Below are 19,531 nucleotides of genomic sequence, written 5' to 3'. Positions count from 1 at the left end.
GGCCACCGTGAACATAGTGACCAGTAGGTGCCGGCAACTGTTGGCCATTGAGGAATTTGAGGTGTGGTCCAGGATAGCTGTCTGAGAGCAGTTACAGTTCTTAGAATTTAAATGAGAAGCCACATGGGTAGCAATGATTACTCCATAATTTGCTGGTTCTCGTAACTGAACTGGCTTGCTGTCTGGTTTTAACATGAGTGACAGTGTGTAACGTCCCAACAGGGCCTTCTCGGAGAGGCCGAAGCTGCAGGCCCTAAGCTCCCGGGATCTCGCACGGCACCAGCGCTCCCTCAGTGCCGGGGCCCATGGTCTGCACTTGTTGAACTGAAACAGGGACCTGGGATGGAAAGAGGCTCCTCAGAGAAGGACGAGCCAAAGGCAGCCCTCACCACTGCAAAATGTAACAGTTAACGGCTCTCTTCCTATGAAGAGTGAAGTTCATGGAGGCTACAAAAACTATATAGCTCCAGATAAAAACGAAATTAAAAAAATATTAAGCGTAAAAAATAAAGGAAAAATGTTTTTAATTAAAATGATAGTGAGAAAATCTAGGCTGTGGCATCAGAGAGACTTGTGTTTGAATGCCAGCATTCCCAAGAGCTAGCTGTGTGATTTTGGCATGTTCCGAACCTCTCCAAAACATCGTTTCCTCCCGCAAAATGGGATGGTGATACCAGCACTGCTGTGAAGAAGACTCAAGAGGGGTCTGCACATCTGGTGACTGAGAGTCCCAGCACCTCCTGGTCACCACGTTCGTGGTGGCCTGCATGACCCTAGAGGCCCCACTGTGTGACTGACCGGTGTATCACAGGTTCAAAGCCTGTCTTGGGTAAATGGCAGAAAGCTTTGACCTCTAGGGTTTGACAAACAAAATTTCTTAACATTTTCTCAACTGGCAGCATACTAAGTGATGTTAGAATTTTTTATTTTTTTCTTCATTAGCGGTTCATACGTAAGTTCCTTACAAGCAAAAACAAATAGTACTTATTAAAAAGCTTTACATGGGGCTTGTTTTCTGTCTCCCCACCCGGGTTTTCTGGGGTGCCTGGAGGTGAAATTCATACAAGGGTCTTATGGAGTCTCAGTCACGTGCCCCTTATTCACTGTTAGGCAAGACACATTTATCACTCACATGTGCACTTGAAAAAGTGGGGGTTCTGAGCAGATGCACAGATGTGGCCTCGTCCAGGGGCAATTGGCGTGGTCCTGTGTGCTGTCCACTCTGCCAGAGGACGACCTTGAGAGCTCTGCTAACTGCAGGGGGAGAGACTTTGGGTGCAGATCTGTGTGTAGAGAAGCTTGAGTTCCTTAAAGTGGAGTGATACCCGAGGGAGCAAGGCGGCTCTGGGGGAAGAAGTAGCAGTGGGGTTTTCCAACATTTTTATTTTCCCCTGGTTTGTTTTATGGAGCTCTGGTGTGTGTGTGGGGGGGGGGTGGTACAGTGGTTAAGAGCTCGGCTGCTAACCAAAGGTCAGCAGTTAGAATCAACCAGCTGCTCCTTGGAAACCCTACAGAGCAGTTCACTCTGTCCTACAGGGTCGCTACGAGTCACATTTGATTCAAGGGCAATGGTTTTTTTTTTTTTTTTTGATGGAGCAACAGTTAAGTGCTCGCTTGTTAACGGAAAGGTTGGCAGTTCGAACCCACCAGCGTCTCTGCAGGAGAAAAGCCTGGCATCTTCTTCCTTAAAGATTACAGCCTAGGAAACCCTATGGAGCAGCTCTACTCTGCCCTACTGGGTTGCTGTGAGTAGGAATTGACTCAAAGGCACCCAACAACAGCAACAGTTTGTTTTAGTGAATGGGAAAATCCAGGGGCATCTCAAATTTCTCTATCCACCACTTCACTGTGCTCGAACTCAGGGTCTTTATTTAGTGCCCTCAGTTTCTATCATTTGAGAGTAAATATAATAGAAATTTGATCATCTTTCAGTCCTACAAGCCCAACCTTTGGAAATGAGCCGAGACTGGAAAGTCTGTAAGCCGTGTCCCGCCCTCGTTCCAGAACTCTTTGCTTTAGTCTGTATTTCACTCCAACCTGTCAATTCAGAAATAAGAGCTTTCAGTTGTTTTCTTCCTACAACACTTAATGTTATATCATGTTTTTTTCCGCTCTGAGAATCAATGAGCCCTATTTGTTCGGTGAGCTGCAAAAAAAAAAAAAAAAGTCGAATAGCATTTATCTGAAAATAAACCAGGACTTACGAAATTTAAGAAGACTTCGCTAACATGCAGCTGGGAAAATCTGACTGTATTTTGGGAATTAAGTTAGACCAGATGTGAACTAACAGACTCTAATGGTACTTTGAAACAAACGGGGGCTGGGGGAACCCCTGGGGAGATTAATGAGCCCTTTAGATTTAAAACGCAGTTATTTATTATTTCTTAATTTTTTTCTTTCAAGACCCAAACAGAAGGTTACGGATTCAGAACTAGCTTGTGAGCAGGCTCATCAGTATCTTGTCACTAAAGCGACAAACAGGTGGCCAGACTTGTCGAAGGTAAGAAAGACATTTATTTCCTTAAAAGGCAAGAAAATCTATTTCGGTGTTTCAAGATCCCTGGGATGATCAAACTGTTTAGACCCAGCCGCCGAGGTGGGAAAACAATTCTCCTACCGCCTTTTATTCTGCAAATACTTTCTCAAACTAAATTCCCACATTCAAAGTCAATGGCTGTCTAGAAAGAGAAGTCATTGGAGGAGTTCCACGGACAAAAATACCTGGCATTACTTCATGTTGGGTTGGAATTAAAATCTTAAGTGAAAAATATACGATACTGTTGGTAGCACAGTGGTTAACAGCTCAGCTGCTAACCAAAAGGTCAGCAGTTCGAATCCACCAGCCGCTCCTTGGAAACCCAGTGGGGTAGTTCTGCTCTGTCCTGTAGGGTCACTGTCAGTCAGAATGGACTCAACAGATACGGTCGTGCTTCATTTTACACAATTGGAAGCATGCATTTTTAAAGTGCAGTTTCCTCCTGTCTTTCCAAAATTATTGAAAGAGAATTTGCCAAAATTACACAAGGCCAATACCATCCACCTGCAGCCGTGTAAATTGTGATCCTGGCATCAGGGAGAGGCTTCACTTATGGGACAACGAGGCTACACTTACGGGAACATGGAGGCGAGTGGGTGGAACTGGCTGCACCCAGGAAATCTAGGATGTGGGGTCCGCATTTCATAGTGCAACGAGGACACAATAACTTTATGTTTAAAAGTACCTTGAAAACTGCCTCATGGAAGTATTTTCAGGGTATTTTGAAGACCGTCTCCACCGTGGTTCCCCCAGTCCTTTTCCGTCTATGTTCATGCCATCTGGACCAGATTTGACGTTCTGGCTGTCAAGTCGTGTCGGGTGCCAGGGCTGCATCTCCCCAGCACCATCCATTCCACTTCCGGACAGAGGCTGGGGGCGGAGGGAGAAGAGGGTCTGCAAAGGGAGCTGGAAGGAGCCAGGGACTGAGATGTGGGATGGACTCGCTGTCCTGTAGAATGGGGACGGCACTGGGGCCCCTGGCATAGCCTGAAGCTTGAGGCCAGGCCAGTCCTCAGGCAGCCCTCTGGGACCAGGGGAGCTGGGCAGATCTGGGCCTCTCCGCAGCTGGCCCAGAGCCTCCTCCCTCCCAAGGACAGCCCACACTCTCAGCCTCTTCCCCTTCTCCCTGCAGCCTCCCCTCCCCCTTCTAAGGCACCTGTCCCCATGGCCCCCAGGGCCAATTCCAGGCCCCTTCCCAGCTCCCATCCCATCCTGATCTGTTCAGCACTTGGCACTGTGCTCAGGCTTTGCACCCAAGGATTCACTAGTCAACAGTCAGCTCGGTCCTGCCTCACAGAGCACAAAGCGGTCAGTCCAGCAGCCATCAATGAAGTGGGGCGGAGCAGGGTGACAAGAACGGTGAGTGGGCAGGGGTCTTTGTTGCTGAGGCGCCCAATTCTGCCCTCTGGAGATGCTGGCCTTCCCAGGACTGTGCTCTCTGGGGCCTCCTCCCCTCCGCCCACCCTCCTGGGCTGTGTTCTCTCTCCCTGGCTGACCTCCTCTCCTCTCTGTGACTCTTGCTCCCCCGAGAGCCTCCCACCTCTACGTCTCCAGCCTCGGTGCCCTCGGTGGCTCAGTCATCTTCTACTTGATGCTCTGCAGAGCCCCAGGTTACCCTCACGGTGCTCAGAGGGACTGGAGGCCGAAGCACTCTGCTGCCAAAGCGGCACCTGGGGTCTCACATGCACCCCCTTCTCTTCCCGGACTGCACAGGTGCAGACATGGAAGGGGGAGAAGCAGAGGGCCATCTGGAATAAAGGGACTGGAGAGGGCCCAAGGGACGTGTGGAGGGAGCACACCTACCCACTTGGTCCTGAAGTGAGCATTAGGCACCCCACCTGCACAAGACTGAGCAGCCCTGTGCGTCTTGTTATTACCGTGTGGACAGCTCTGTCGCTCCGCTGGTTCTGTCTTACGTCAAGCATTTGGGGAACTGGACTTAATTCTAAATCTGCAGGGGGTGCTATGACACACAGATCCTGAGATAGGCCCTCCCCAGGCCTGCCCTTGACCTGTGGCCCACAGCTTCACAGGTAAGGAGAGGGTGTGGCCTTGTCTCCTCTTGGCTGCATCCTGCACCTCTCAGACTTGCATCGGGTGCTTACCACACAGAACCTGTTTCTATCCAGGGGGATGTGTTCTGCAGTGAAGCTGCATTGGAACTTGGGCGAAGATCCGGGTATTTAGTCATTTTCAAACAGAGTCGCCTGGCTGGCCATGCAGCCACGCTAAGAGAGGGATGAACCCCAGCTGAAATCTCGGGAGCTCGGAGGAGCCACCCCACTGGAGTCGGCTTCCTGTGCTCATTTTGGAAAATAAGTCCGTGTGTTTCTTGAACAAACATTTATCATGAACCAATTATGTGGGAGGCACGGTGTGAGGTTCTAAAGACACAATGACAAAAAAGACACAGTCCCTGCCCCGAAGAGATCCGTGGTCCAGGGAGGACTAGAGACTTATGGCCTGAGCACAAGTGATCGCTATGAAGAAGTGGAGGTGTTACAGCAGACACCTGGCTTGGGTGTAGTGGGAGTGCCCAAAAGAAGATGTGACTTCTGTTGAAGGAGTCAGGAAAGGAGGCACGAGTTAGCCTCAGAAGATGGGCAGGCATTTGACGATGGATGGTGGGGATGAGGAAGCTGTTGGTGGGGTGAACCAACCCATGGAAGTGGCAGACTGACTAGCTTGGTAGGAGCACGAATAGTCCAGCTTGGATGTGTCCAAGGGATTGGGTGGGGGTGGCTTCCAGTGCAAGGCAGGGCTGAGGCAGACGGGGCCAGCTCATAGCAGGCCTTAGCTGTAAGCGTTTAAGGGGACTTCTCTGGGATCCTTTCGACTTAGTACAGTGAAGTATGTAAAATGTATATGTACAGTTTAAATAATATTATTCACCCATGTAACCGCTATCCGGATTAAGGAGAGAATATTGTCAATACCTTAGACTAACGGTTGGCACGGTTCTCCTGTAAAAGACTAGATACTAAATACTCTGGCTTGGAGAGTCCCTTCTGACTCAACCACTCAAGTCTACCATGACAGCACACAAGCAGCCATAGACAATACATAAATGAATGGATGCGGCTGTGTCCCAATAAAGCATTATTTATAAAAACAGATGTTGTTGCTGTTAGGTGCTGTTAGGTCAGAGTTGGTTCTGACTCATAGCGACCCTATGTTACGACAGAATGAAACACTGCCCGGTCCTGCGCCATCCTCATGATCGTTGTTATGCTTGAGCCCATTGTTGTACCCACTGTGTCAGTCTATCTCGTTGAGGGTCTTCCTCTTTTTCGTTGACCCTCCGCTTTACCAGGCATGATGTCTTTCTCCGCGGACTGATCCCTCCTGATAACAAGTCCAAAGTATGTGGGACAAAGTCTCATCATCCTCCCTTCTAAGAGCATTCTGGCTGTACTTCTTCCAAGACAGATTCGTTCGTTCTTTTGGCAGCCTGTGGTATATTCAGTATTCTTCCCCAACACCACGACTCAAAGGTGTCAGTTCTTCTTCGATCTTCCTTATTCCTTATCCAGATTTCACATGCTTACGAGGCAGTTGAAAGCACCATGGCTCGGGTCAAGTGCGCCTGCCTTAGTCCTCGAGGTGGCACTTTTGGCTTTTTAACACTTTAAAGAGGTCCTTTGCAGCAGATTTGCCCAAGGCAATGTGTCTTTTGATTTCTTGACTGCTGCTTCCATGGCTGTTGATTGTGGATCCAAGTAAAATCAAATCTTTGACAACTTCAATCTTTTCTCCGTTTATCATGATGTGGCTCATCGGACCAGTTGTAAGGATCTTTGTTTTCTTTATGTTGAGGTGAAATCCATACTGGAGACTGTGGTCTTTGATCTTCATCAGTAATAGCTTTCAGTCTTCTTCACTTTCAGCAAGCAAGGTTATGTCATCTGCATAACAGGTTGTTAATGACTCTTCTTCCAATCCTGATGCCCCGTTCTTCTTCATATAGTCCAGCTTCTCAGATTATTTGCCCAGCGTACAGATTGACTAGGTATGGTGAACAGATACAACCCTGACACACCTTTCCTGACTTGTTCTCTTTGAAAGACTGCCTCTTGATCTATGTATAGGTCCTCATGAACACAATTAAGTGTTCTGGAATCCCCATTCTTTGCAGTGTTATCCATAATTTGTTAGGACCCACACAGTTGAATGCCTTTGCATAGTCAATAAAACACAGGTAAATATCTTTCTGGTGTTCTCTGCTTTCAGCCAGGATCCGTCTGACATCTGCAGTGATATCCCTGGTTCCACATCCTCTTCTGAATCTGGCCTGAATTTCTGGCCGTTCCCTGTCAATGCACTGCTGCAACCACTTTTGAATGATCTTCAGCAAAATTTGCTTGCGTGTGGTATTAATGATATTGTTCGATAATTTTCACATTCAGTTGGATCACCTTTCTTGGGAATAGGCTTGAATATGGATCTCTTCCATAGTTCCTACCGATCAATAGGAACTCTTAAACAGTAGTCTGGATACTAGTCTTTTGTAGTAGCAAAGATCGTCCCCCGGTTTTTGTTGTGTTCTCACCATCTTCGTATGATGTCTTGATAAAAATAAGTTCTCTTTGTTGTTGTTGTTAGGTGCCATCAAGTCAGTTCCAGCTCATGATGACCCTATGTACGCAGAGTAGAACTGCTCCATAGGGTTTTCAAGGCTGGGACCTTTTGGAAGCAGATCACCAGGCCTGTCTTCCAGGAGCCCTGCATGAGTTCAGACCATCAGCTTTTGGCCTAGTGGTAGAGTCCTTAACTGTTTGCATCACCCAGAGGGCTATAACTCTTAAATTACCTATAAATCAACCAAAAAACCAAACCTGTTGAGGTTGAGTCGATTCTGATTCATAGCGACTCTATAGGACAGACTAGAATAACTGGGGTAACAGAGATCTCATTTTAAGAGGCACTGAGGCTGCTAATGCAAAGATCCAGAGTAAAGGAGCTATTTCTTGGATAGAGATGCTTCCAGAAGTTATTAAGATCCAGCACACCACATTGACTTATGCTTTCCTTGGGGGAAAAAAAATAAAATTAGACTTCATTGTTTTCTCTGCTGTTCCCTTCCTTCATATTAATAAATTTTAATGTAGTCAAATTTATTAGTATTTCCCTCCAGCTCTTGTTTAAGAAGTCCTGTCCTACTCAAAGCCATGAAGATATTCTCTTACTTTTCTCCTTTAGGAGCCTTATGGTTTCACCTTGCATACTTAGGTCTTGAAATCTGGAATGGGCTTTTTAGATGTGTTGTGAGGGAGGGTTCCAATTTCACTTTCTTTCATCTGGACACCCAGTTGTCCCAGCACCATTTATTGTGAAGTCCGTCTGTTCCTCTACTAATCTGCTCTGCCCTATGTGATGGTCCGTGGGTGTTTCTGGGCTCCTTATTCTTTTCCATTGGTCAGCTTGCCTGTCCCAACACCAATACCATATCTTTTTATTTACTTTAACTTAATAATAAATCTTAGTAGCACTGGCAGGCACATTCCTCCACCTTGTTCTTCTTCAAGCGTTTTTCAACTAGTGCATCAAGTTCTACAAAGGAGGAAAAAACCTATTTGGATCTTTGTTTGGAAACAACATTTTTTTTACTGCAGCAAAATATAGAAACAAAACAGTTGCCATTTCAACCATTTTTGCGTGTACAATTCACCATGTTGTGCTACCATCACCACTATCCTTTTCCATTTTTTTTTTTTTTCATCATCATCATGGAAACTCTGCGTTCCTTAAGCAGTGACTTCTTTCTCCCTCCCACCTGCCCCTAGTAACCACTGATAAACTTTGGTCTCTATGCATTTACCTATTCCATATAAGTGGAGTCATATGTTTGTCCTCTTGTGACTGACTTATTTCACTGAGCATAATGTTTTTGAAGATTCTTCCATGTCAGCATGTATCAGACCTTCATTTCTTTTTATGGAGAGAGCACGTTTTGTTTATCTGTTCATCTATTGATGGTGACACTTGGGTTTTTACCTTTTAGTTTTTGTGAATAATGCTGCAATGAACATTGATGTACAAGTCTGTTTGAGTCCCTGCTTTCAAGTCTTTTGGGTAGATACCTGGGAGTAGAACTGCTGGGTCATGTGGTAATTCTAGGAAACCCTGGTGGCATAGTGGTTAAGAGCTACAGCTGCTAACCAAAAGGTCAGCAGTTCGAATCCACCAAGTACTTCTTGGAAACTGTATGGGGCAGTTCTACTCTGTCCTATAGGGTCGCTATGAGAAGGAATCAACTTGATGGCAACACGTTTGGGTTTTGGTTTATGGTAATTCTATGTTTAACTTCTTGAGAAACCGCCAAACCCTTTCCCACAGCAGCTGCACCATTTTACATTTCTACCAGAGGATAAGGGTCCCAGTTTCTCCACATCCTCACTAACACTTGTTATTTTCCATTTCTCTGATAGTAGCCATCCTGCTGAATGTGAAGTGGTATCTCATTGTGGCTTTGATTTGTATTTCCCTAATGACTAATGACATTGGGCGACTTTTATGGACTTACCATCCTGCTGAATGTGAAGTGGTATCTCATTGTGGCTTTGATTTGTAGTTCCCTAATGACTAATGTTTTTTTTTTAATGACTAATGACATTGGGTGACTTTTATGGACTTACCGGCCATTAGTCTATCTTCTCTGGTGGAATGCCTATTCAAGTTCTTTGCCCATTTTCGATTGGGTCGTTTGTCTTTTTATCCTTGAGTTGTAGAAGTTCTTTACATATTCTGGTCATTAAACCCTTATCAGATAAATGGTTCCCAAATATTTTCTCCCATTCTATAGGTTTTCTCTTCACTTTTTTTGTAAAGTCCTTCGATGCACAAAAGTTTTTAATTTTGTTGAAGTACAATTTATCTTTTTTTTTGCTTGTGCTTTTGATGTCTCATCTAAGAATCTATTGTTGAAAACTAGGTCCCAAAACATTACCCCTGTGTCTTATTCTAAGATTGTTTTTGTTTTATTCTTACATTTAAGTCATTTATTCATTTTGAGTTAATTTTTGTGTATGGTATGAGGTTTAGGTTCCATTTCATTATTTTGTGTGTGCAGATCCAGCTGTCTGAGCACGTTTGTTGAAAAGACTGTTCTGGTCCCGTAGAAGGGATTTTGGTACCCTTGCCAAAAATAAGTCGACTGTAGATGTATGGGTTTATTTCTGGACTCTGAATTCTATTCGGTTGGTCTAAATGTCTACTTTTATGCCAGTACAAGACTGTTGTTGACTATCGTAGCTTTATGGTATATCTTGGAATTGGGGAGTGTGAGTCCTCCTGTTTGTTCTTCTTTTTCAAGATTGCTTTGACTATTCGGGCCCTTGCAACTCCATATGAGTTTAAAAAGTAGAAAAACTGGTGGTTATCAGGAGTGTTACATTTCACATGTTATAGTTATAACAACCTAGTTCAAATACAACTAGTTAACTTCAGTAACATGCAAAATCTCTACCCCTATACCGCGCCTCCCCTTCCTGTTGCTGTTATCGTGCGTTACATCATTATATGTTACGTGCCCGATAACATAAATTTGTAAGTATATTCATTTTTATTCTTGAATCTTGTAGGACATAATTAACCGAAAAAACCAAAACCCACTGGGATGTAATTACAGAATTACAAAACAAAGATGCTATAAAACTGGCCCTCACATTTGCTCATGAGATTATTTTTATCAGATTACCTTTTTTTTTTTAATCTATGTACATCTGTGTGGCTGTCTCTGTGTGTCTCTTCTCCCCTTCTATAAAGACACCCCTGATGTTGGATTAAGAGCCCACCCTACTCTAGTAGGACCTCATCCTAAATTAACAAATTACGTCTGCAGTGACCCTATCTCCAACTACACATTCTGAGGTTCCAAAAAGAATATGGATTTTTGCTGGGGTGACATTATCCAACCCAGGGCATATTCTTTATGTCTACTTCCAGGGCTGTTATGAGGAGGGCTCAGTGAACAATTACTTGGAAAGAATGTAAGACAGTGCTGAGTACCCTGCGTGTTAGCTATTATTAGAGTCCTTGGTCCTCTTCAATGCCTGTCAACTCCCCAGATACCATTAGCATCCAGCATAACAGCTGGATTATAAAATCCCTCATTTCCCCTCTGACACGATGCTGTTGTTGTTAAGTGCTGTCGTGTTGGTTCCAAGTCACAGCGACCCCATGCACAACGGAACAAAACACTGCCCGTTCCTGCGCCATCCTCACAGTTGTTGCTATGCTTGAGCCCATTGTTGCAGCCACTGTGTCAATCCACCTCGTTGAGGGTCTTCCCCTATTCGCTAACCTTCTACTGTACCACGCATGACGTCCTTCTCCAGGGACTGATCCCTCCTGATAACATGCTCTCTGACAGATGGCGGGCCCAAACCACTGACCCTTAAGCACCTGAGGCTACCACCTCATTCGCAGTTAATTGGGTTGACTTTCCTTTCTAATAGTGTTTAATCTCACCTTTTTGGTCGGGAGAAGACTCAGGAGCACACAGCAGAGGCCACTTGTTACCCAGAAATCACCCCTTCCAGCGCATAGTGCCTGTTTGTATGTTCTTCTGTTGTCTCCTCTATGGGGATGGTAAGGATGTCTGGAACGCAGATGAGGAGGCAGTTAAGTGGATGGACGGGAAGAGAAAACCCTTAAAAAAATGTTTCATATGTTACTAAATGCCACCTTCTCATCTTGTAGAATTTTATAGAAACTGACCGTGAGGGCAATGGCATTCTTCGGCGACGGGATATAAAGAACGCTCTCTATGGCTTTGATATTCCCCTCACACCCAGAGAATTTGAAAAGCTTTGGACGAGGTAAGTGAATTCTGAAGACTGGCTCTTTCCCATTTTGCTGGTCTTGGGTAGTTCGTTGCAGCAAATTCAACACAAATCTTTCATTACTACTTAGGGGTAAGGTGGGAGGCGGGGGATGGTTTTCTTTTGATTCTGTCAGTCCTGTTTCCTTGTTCCTCATAGAAAGCAGCCTTAGTGAACAGGCTGGTCTTCAGGAGTATGAAGAATCAGGGTAAACACTCATCAAGAGCACTAGACTTGAGAGGTTTACATTTCCAAGAAACCATTAGTTCAAGCCAGCGCTTTTACTTTTTTGAGAACTAAGTCAGTCTCCAAAGACTTAACTCTAATACAACGCTCTCAGCAGAGATGCAGTCGGCGAAGGAAAAAGCAGTTTCTCCCCATTGCCCAGAGATGGAAATCAGAGTTGCACAACTGTTTTGTAGATAAGTAATTTGTTGGAGGCAAATAACCAAACTTTGGCAACTTGGAGTTGCTTCCCAAGGGTCTCTTAAATGAAAAATCGTATCTAATGCTGGTTACATTTTTCAAAATGTATTTTAGACTGAGCTGTTTTTGAATTAGACCCCCAGTTAAGATATTCCCCCTGTAGATCTCTGAGTTTCAAGGGGTGCTAACAATGTGTGTATTTCCAAGCTCCAGCTCCATCTTTGAATTACTTTCTTCTTCCTTATATATGAATGCCACTTGCATCCCCCAAGGATAGTAAACCCTGATTATGTGTCCACTCAGGAGGCAAGCTCGTGAGACAGTTCATGGAATTTTTTAGCTTTTCGTCTCTTCAAAGTGGAAGGCTGAAATGTTGGCCAAGTTTAGAATTCAGTGGGCTGTTTTGTGTCTAATTTAGAAAAGCAACTTGAAGTTCTTACAAAATCCTTAAATTTATTTATTTTTTTTAGATCAATTCCAACACGGGCTCAATTTAGGCTCCCTATCCATTTTCTTTCCAGTAGGTTAAATTAGAGGCTCTGAGTAATCAAAAGATCTCCACAGGGCCGGGAGGTGTACGGATCTACCACTGTGTGGACCTTGTGGATGATTCAAAGATGACTCCATGGCCCCAGTCTTCAGGGAGCTGACAGTTTGTCAGGGGACAGAAAGCAGTCACAGAAAGAGCTAGAGTTGAGTACTGACTATGTTTAATGCCACTGCAGATGACAAGTCAAGCGACATGAGAATTAAAAGCAAGAGGACTGGGGGCCATGGAGGATTGGGAAGTCAACATGGTGGAAGTGACATTGAAGGAGAACTTCAAGGAGTTGAGACGGGGAAAGAGAGCATTATGAGTCAAAAGGACTGCCTGAACCATGGGCCAGCCAATGGGCCTTCTATTGGTGGTGGCATGGGGCTCCCTGGGCCAGAAAGGAAGAGTCAGGCCAGGTCACCTCACCATGCCTTTGTTTTCAGGCATTATGAACCCAGGATTTGGGAACAATGAGTTTGATTGGGGTCATTTGAGGAAGAGTTCATAGAAGTGATTGGATGAGAAGGATCCATTGGGAGCCTATTGATCCACCAGGGTGGGCAGGTTGGGTCCTTGAGCTGGGTGCTGGCCATAGGCATGAGAGATTGGGAGTCAGGTGCCCCACCAGGTTCCCACGTAGAGAGCAGGAGCACCCTGGTCCTCTTCCTAAGGGCAGAATAGAGCATGCTCCCATTCTCATTGGACAGAGGTGTGCACCGTCACTTCTGGCAAAAGTTTCTTTGTACATTTACTAAGATTATTATTAAATGGAAAACTGTTTGAGGTCAGAATTTTGCTTCCTTTTGTTTAGCTGGCCTTGGTCACAGACTCTGTCCACCATGGATGGTGAGTGGGCAAGATGCAAGCTCGGCAGCCAGACACAGGGGCCTGACTCCTGCCTTCCCACTCACAGCCCTGTGGCCTCCATCAAGTTACCTCTTCACTCTCCTCACCTGCACAATGGCACTGTAATCACACCTGTCGCCTAGGGTTGCTGTGTGGATTAGGTTAATGAATATGTGCAAAGTGCTTACATGGTGCCTGGCACGCAGTAGCCACACAGTAAATGTAACAAGTTCTCTCTGCATTTGATCACTTGATGAACATTTCTTAAACACCTGGTTGTGGGGTTCTTTGCTGGGCTGGGAGACCAAGACAAATAAATCATAAAGAGCTCGTCCCCCTAAGATGCTCACATGGTCTTAGGATGAGAAATGGGTGTATATTAATCATTGCAGCTCAGGGGTCCTTGAGGGGGTGGACAAAGGCTCCAGAGATGGGTGCTTGTAAGCTGGGCCTTGGCATTTGCCTGAGTGAGTATTGTCAGCACAGGCTAACCACAGTAACAAACACCACTGACATCTCAGTGGCTTACCCCAGTAGTGGTGTCCCGGTGCAGTGTGGGTGTCAGGGGAGCTCTGTTCTTGATCATTCGGGGATCATTCTGGTATCACTCCATCCCCTGGATCTTCTGTGTCTTCCTGGCAGAGAGGGGAGAGAGCATGAGGGATCATGTCAGCTCTATTGGGGCCTGGCCAGGAGCTGTGGCCCTTGCTCTGCCCACATCCCGTGGACCAGGAGACACTGGACCCACCGTAGGGGAGGCTGGGAGAGACCGTGCGGATGTGTGTGCAGGAGGGAAGGGAAAGGAAGCTGGGGAGTGCACAAGAGTGTCTGCTGTGTGGGGAGTGAAGGCTGAGGAGACTCCGGGGCTGTGCTGGGCAGTGTCCAGGCAGGCCCGGGCAGAAGGAAGGGATGACTAATGTCATGGCCAAAAGTGATGCAGGGCAGCGAGTCAGAAAAGGAATCAGAAAAAGGGGCTCTGATGTCACTCAGAGATCTGGAGGCTGCTATACCCCGTCCCCCGAGGCTGGAAGAGCAGAAGAGGAGGGGTGTCACCAGAGAGCTGGGAACTACTCCCCACTTAGGGGCTGAAGGAACAAAAAGGAGACAACAGGGCATTCCTGGGACATCAGGAAGTTGCCTCCACCGCCAGTTGGAGCCCACAAGCTAAGCTGGCCAGGCATCCCAATGCTCTGGGGCCCATGTTCCTGAAGCTGCTGGAATCTCAGCTGCTGTGTGGCCCCAAGTGACAGCCTCTGCCACCCCTGAGTCGCCACAGGGAACAGCATGGCTCTGCTCTCTTCCTGCCCTCTGATCTGGCTTGGGCACCCCCACCTGACAGAGAGTCCCCGGAAGCAGCTCTTTGGAGGGTGTGCAGAGGAAAATGCAGGAGAAGGAATGCGGGGTTGAGTGAGGGCCACCTCACAGATATCCAGCCTTGGGAGCCTGAAAGAGGTGGTCCTTGGGGCTCTGAGTAAACCTGGTGGTCAGAGAACAGAACTCAGGGCAAGAGCCTGGGATGAGGCTGGAACAGGGCTACGGAGGGCTGTATGTGAACCTAAGGCCGCAGAAGGCCTGTATGTGAGCCCGAAGACCAAGGCTGGTAGGGAAAAGGCATGGGCAGGCCTGTGTTCTAGAAAGATCACTCTGGCCACAGCAGGGAGGAAGAACTTGAAGAATCAGGAGTAGAGGCATGGAGAGACTGAGGGCTGTCTCAGCAGGCCCAGCAAGAGAAGGCACTGGGGGCCCTGGGAGAGAGGCATGGGTTTGAGAGAGCTGTTGGAAGTAAAAATTAGCTTTATGTGGTACATACATACAATGGACTGTGACTCAGCTGTAAAGAGAAATGAAGTCCTGATACAACATGGATGAACCTTGAAGACATCATGTAGAGTGAAATAAGTTAGCAGAAGACAAATATTGTATGATCCCATTTATATAAAATAAGCAAATATACAGAGACTAAAGTTTGTTAGTGGTTACCAAGTATCTTAGTCGTCTAGTGCTGCCATAACAGAAATACCACAAGTGGATGGCTTTAACAAAGAGAAATTTACTTCTTCACAATAAAGTAGGCTAAAAGTCCAAATTCAGGGGGTCAGCTCCAGGGGAATGCCTTCTCTCTCTGTTGGCCTTCTCATCAGTCTTCCCTCGGACTAGGAGCTTCTTTGTGCAAGAACCCCAGGTCCAAAGGATGCGCTCTGCTCCTGGCACTGCTTTCTTGGTGGTAGGAGGTCCCCAACTCCCTGCTTGCTTTCCTTTCCTTTTATCTCTTGAGAGATAAAAGGTGGTGCAGGCTGCATCCCAGGGAAACTCTCTTTACATTGGATCACAGAGGTGACCTGGTAAGGGTGTTATGATCCCATCCTAATCCTCTTAACATAAAATTACAACCACAAAATGGAGGACAACCACAGAATACTGGAAATCATGGCCTAACCAAGTTAACAGACACATTTTGGGCAGGGGGGACACGATTCAATCCATGACACCAGGGATGGGAGGGTGGGGGAGAGGGAGCATTGTTGCTTAGGGGGCACTGGGCTCCCATTGACGGTGGTAGGATAATTTGGGAAAGATAGTGGCGATGGTTGTACAACACAATGAGCATAATCGATGTAGCTGAACTGTATGTGTAAAAAATGTGGAATTGGCAAAGCTTTTGTTATATATATTTTACCACAATAATACTTTTTTAAAAAGTATGCCCTAGAATAAAAACCATGTTGCTGACATTAAAACAAAAAATCGCCTCTAGTAGCCATACCTATTCAATCTGTATGCTGAGTGAATAATCCGAGAAGCCGGAGTATATGAAGAAGAACGGGGCATCAGGATTGGAGGAAGATTCAGTAACAACCTGCGTTATGCAGATGACACAACCTTGCCTGCTGAAAGTGAAGAGGACTTGAAGTACTTACTGATGAAGATCAAAGACCACAGCCTTCAGTATGGATTGCACGTCGACATAAAGAAAACAAAAATCCTCACAACTGGACCAATGAGCCACATCACGATGAACAGAAAAGATTGAAGTTGTCAAGGATTTCGTTTTACTTGGATCCACAATCAAGTGGAAGCAGTAGTCAAGAAATCGGAAGATGCATTGCACTGGACAAATCTGCTGGGAAAGACCTCTTTAAAGTGTTGAAAAGCAAAGATGTCACCTTGAAAACTAAGGTGCACCTGACCAAGCCATGGTATTTTCAGTCGCATCATATGCATGTGAAAGCTGGACAAGGAATAAGGAAGACTGAAGAATTGACGCCTTTGAATTGTGGTGTTGGAGAAGAATATTGAATATACCATGGACTGCCAGAAGAACAAATAAATCTGTCTTAGAAGAAGTACAACCGGGATGCTCCTTAGAAGCATGGACGGTGAGACTACATCTCACATACTTTGGACATGTTATCAGGAGGGATCAGTTCCTGGAGAAGGGCATCTTGTTAGTAAAGTAAAGGGTCAGAGAAAAAGAGGAAGGCCTTCAAGAAGATGGATTGACGCACTGGCTGCAACGATGGATTCAAGTATGGCAACAATTGTGAGGATGGCGCAGGACTGGGCAGTGTTTTATTCTGTTGTGCATAGTAGGGTTGCTGTGAGTCGGAACCAATTCGACGACACCTAACAACAACAGTAGACTGGAAGACGAGGCTGCTTGAGAAGGATGGTACTGTTGGGTAAGGTCCTCCTCACCCTCTGTCTGATGAGTCAGGCATAGAAATCGGGAGGACTCCCTGAGGAGGCCCACAGCCAAGGGCTCTGCTCTCAGGAATGTCATCTGCACCCATGGCTGAGCTGCATGGCCTTAGGCCCGTGCTGCCCATCTGCGGGCTTGAGCTGTCTGTCAGGTGGAATGGTTATGGGGGCTGAATTATTGAATGCATATAGAGTACCTGGCACATGGTGCTCACTAAACATGATAGCAAAAAGATCACATAGATTTGGAATTTTTTCCTGATTATGTTAATGCATACTCATTTTAGAAGGCTCAGAAGATCCAGAAAAGCGTAAAGTAAAAGACAGCAACAGTAAATCAGCCAGAATCCACTCGGCCGAGGCAACAAACAGTGGTGATGTGTTGGTGTCATTTTCCATCCTTTTTCTCCATGTTTTTGCAGTATCATACTGCCCATCCTTGCTGCATTCAGTCTTCTGGGCTTGTTCCTGCACTCCTTCAGCGTCTGTTGAAAACTCCTGGTCCACTCCCTCTGAAATCCCTCTCTCACTGCAATGGGGGGCCTTAGAATGGGCAGGAGGGGCCCAGTGGCCCAGCGTTGGGTTGTCAACATGCTGAGGAGGCTGTTCCAGTTGCCATAACAACGAGAAGCGTGGTCTGGAACATGTGGCAGTGAGACAAGCACTACACCACGGTGCAGTTCTAGGTGTTCTCAGTGAATAGGGGCCACGGGGAGCTGTGAGGCACCTGGGACCAGTGTGGCTTGCGGTGTCAGCTCAGAGAGTTCTGGAGGTCCCACGAGTTGTCAGAGCAGGTGAGACCCTCCCAGAAGCTGAAGAGGCAAAGCAAGTAGGAAAATAACATCCTGCTCTTTTGAAAATAAAATGATACCATGTTGTTGTTAGGTGCCATTGACTCAGTTCCAACTCACAGCGGCCTTATGTACAACAGAACGAAACATTGCCTGGTCCTGTGCCATCCTCACAATCGTTGCCGTGTTTGAGCCCATTGTTGCAGCCACTATGTCAATCCATCTCCTTGAGGGTCGTCTTTTTTTGATGACTCTCTACTTTACCAAGCATGATGTCCTTCTCCAGGGAATGGTCCCTTCTGATAACATGTCCAAAGTACATGAGACAAAGTGTCACCATTCTTGCTTCTGAGGAGCGTTCTGGCTGTATTTCTTCCAAGACAGATTTGTTCGTTTTTTTGGCAGTTCATGGTATATTCAATATTCTTCACCAACACCATAATTCAAAGGCATCAATTCTTCTTCTGTCTTCCTTATTCTCTTTGTCCATCTTTCGTGTACATATGAGGCAATTGAAAATACCATGGCTTGGGTCAGGTGTACCTTAGTCTTCAAGGTGACATCTTTGCTTTTCAACACTTTCAGGAGGTCTTTTGCAGCAGAACTGCCTAGTGCAATACATTGTTTCATTTCTTGACTGCTGCTTCCATGGGTGTTGATTGTGGATCCAGGTAAAATGAAAGGCTTGACAACTTCAATCTTTTCTCTCTTTATCATGATGTTGCTCATTGGTCCAGTTGTGAGCATTTTTTTAGTTTTTTTATGTTGAGGTGCAGTCCACACTGAAGGCTTTAGCCTTTGATCTTCATCAATAACTGCTTCAAGTCTTCTTCATTTTCTGAAAGCAAGGTTGTGTCATCTGTATATTGCAGGTTGTTAACGAGCCTTCCACCAATCCTGATGCTGCATTCTTCTTCATATAATCCAGGTTCTCTGATCATTTGTTCAGGATACAGATTGAATAAGTATGGTGAAAGGATACAACTGTGACACACACCTTTCCTGATTTTATACCACACAGTAGCCCCTTGTTCTGTTGAAGTGAATGCCTCTTCGTCTATGTACAGGTTCCTCATGAGCACAATTAAGTGTTCTGGAATTTCCGTTCTTTGCAGCGTTATCCATAATTTGTTATGACCTATACAATTGAATGCCTTTGCATAGTCACTAAAACACAGGTGAACATCTTTCTGGTATTCTCTGCCTTCAGACAGGATCTTTCTGACATCAGCAATGATATTCCTTGTTCCCTGTCCTCTTCTGAATCTGGCTTGGATTTCTGTTAGTTCCCATCAACGTAGTGCTGCAACTGTTTTTGAATTATCTTCAATTTTTTTACCTGTATATGATATTGTTTGATAATTTTTGTATTCTGTTGGATCACCTTTCTTTGGAATGAGCACAAATATGGATCTCTTCCAGTCTGTTGGCCAGATAGCTGTCTTTCAGATTTCTTGCCATAGACAAGTGAGCACTTCCAGCACTTCATCTGTTTGTTGAAACATCTTGAGTAATATTCAGTCAATTCCTACAGCCTTGTTTTTTTGCCAATGCCCTCAGTGCAGCTTATATGTCTTCCTTCAGTACCATCGGTTCTTAATCATATGCTAATTCCTGAAATGGTTGAATGTCAACCAGTTCCTTTTGGTACAGTAACTCGGTGTATTCCTTCCATTTTCTTTTGGTGCTTCCTGCATTGGTCAGTAGCTTACGCATAGAATCCGTCACTATCGCAACTCCAGGCTTGAATTTTTTCTTCAGTTCTTTCAGCCTGAGAAATGCTGAGCATGTTCTTCTCTTTTGGTTTTGTAACTCCAGGTCTTTGCACATTTCATTATAACATTTTACTTTGTCTTCTCGAGTCACCCTTTGAAAT

At 45.6% G+C, this 19,531-nt stretch overlaps 1 protein-coding gene across 5 annotated transcripts in view; it reads left to right on the top strand.

Annotated features, from left to right (window-relative positions):
• Window positions 1-19,531, top strand: part of EFCAB6 (EF-hand calcium binding domain 6) — a 381,524-nt gene that overhangs the window by 238,442 nt on the left and 123,551 nt on the right. For all 5 annotated transcript variants that reach the window (XM_049884609.1, XM_049884607.1, XM_049884608.1 and 2 more), the window contains 2 exons: window positions 2,404-2,500; window positions 11,237-11,355. In XM_049884609.1, coding sequence (XP_049740566.1) covers window positions 2,404-2,500; window positions 11,237-11,355 — 216 coding nt within the window. The remainder of the gene's footprint in view (window positions 1-2,403; window positions 2,501-11,236; window positions 11,356-19,531) is intronic.

Source organism: Elephas maximus, chromosome 4, assembly GCF_024166365.1.
Source record: "Elephas maximus indicus isolate mEleMax1 chromosome 4, mEleMax1 primary haplotype, whole genome shotgun sequence".
Lineage (NCBI taxonomy): Eukaryota > Metazoa > Chordata > Mammalia > Proboscidea > Elephantidae > Elephas > Elephas maximus.
This window is presented reverse-complemented; position numbering and strand designations above follow the sequence as displayed.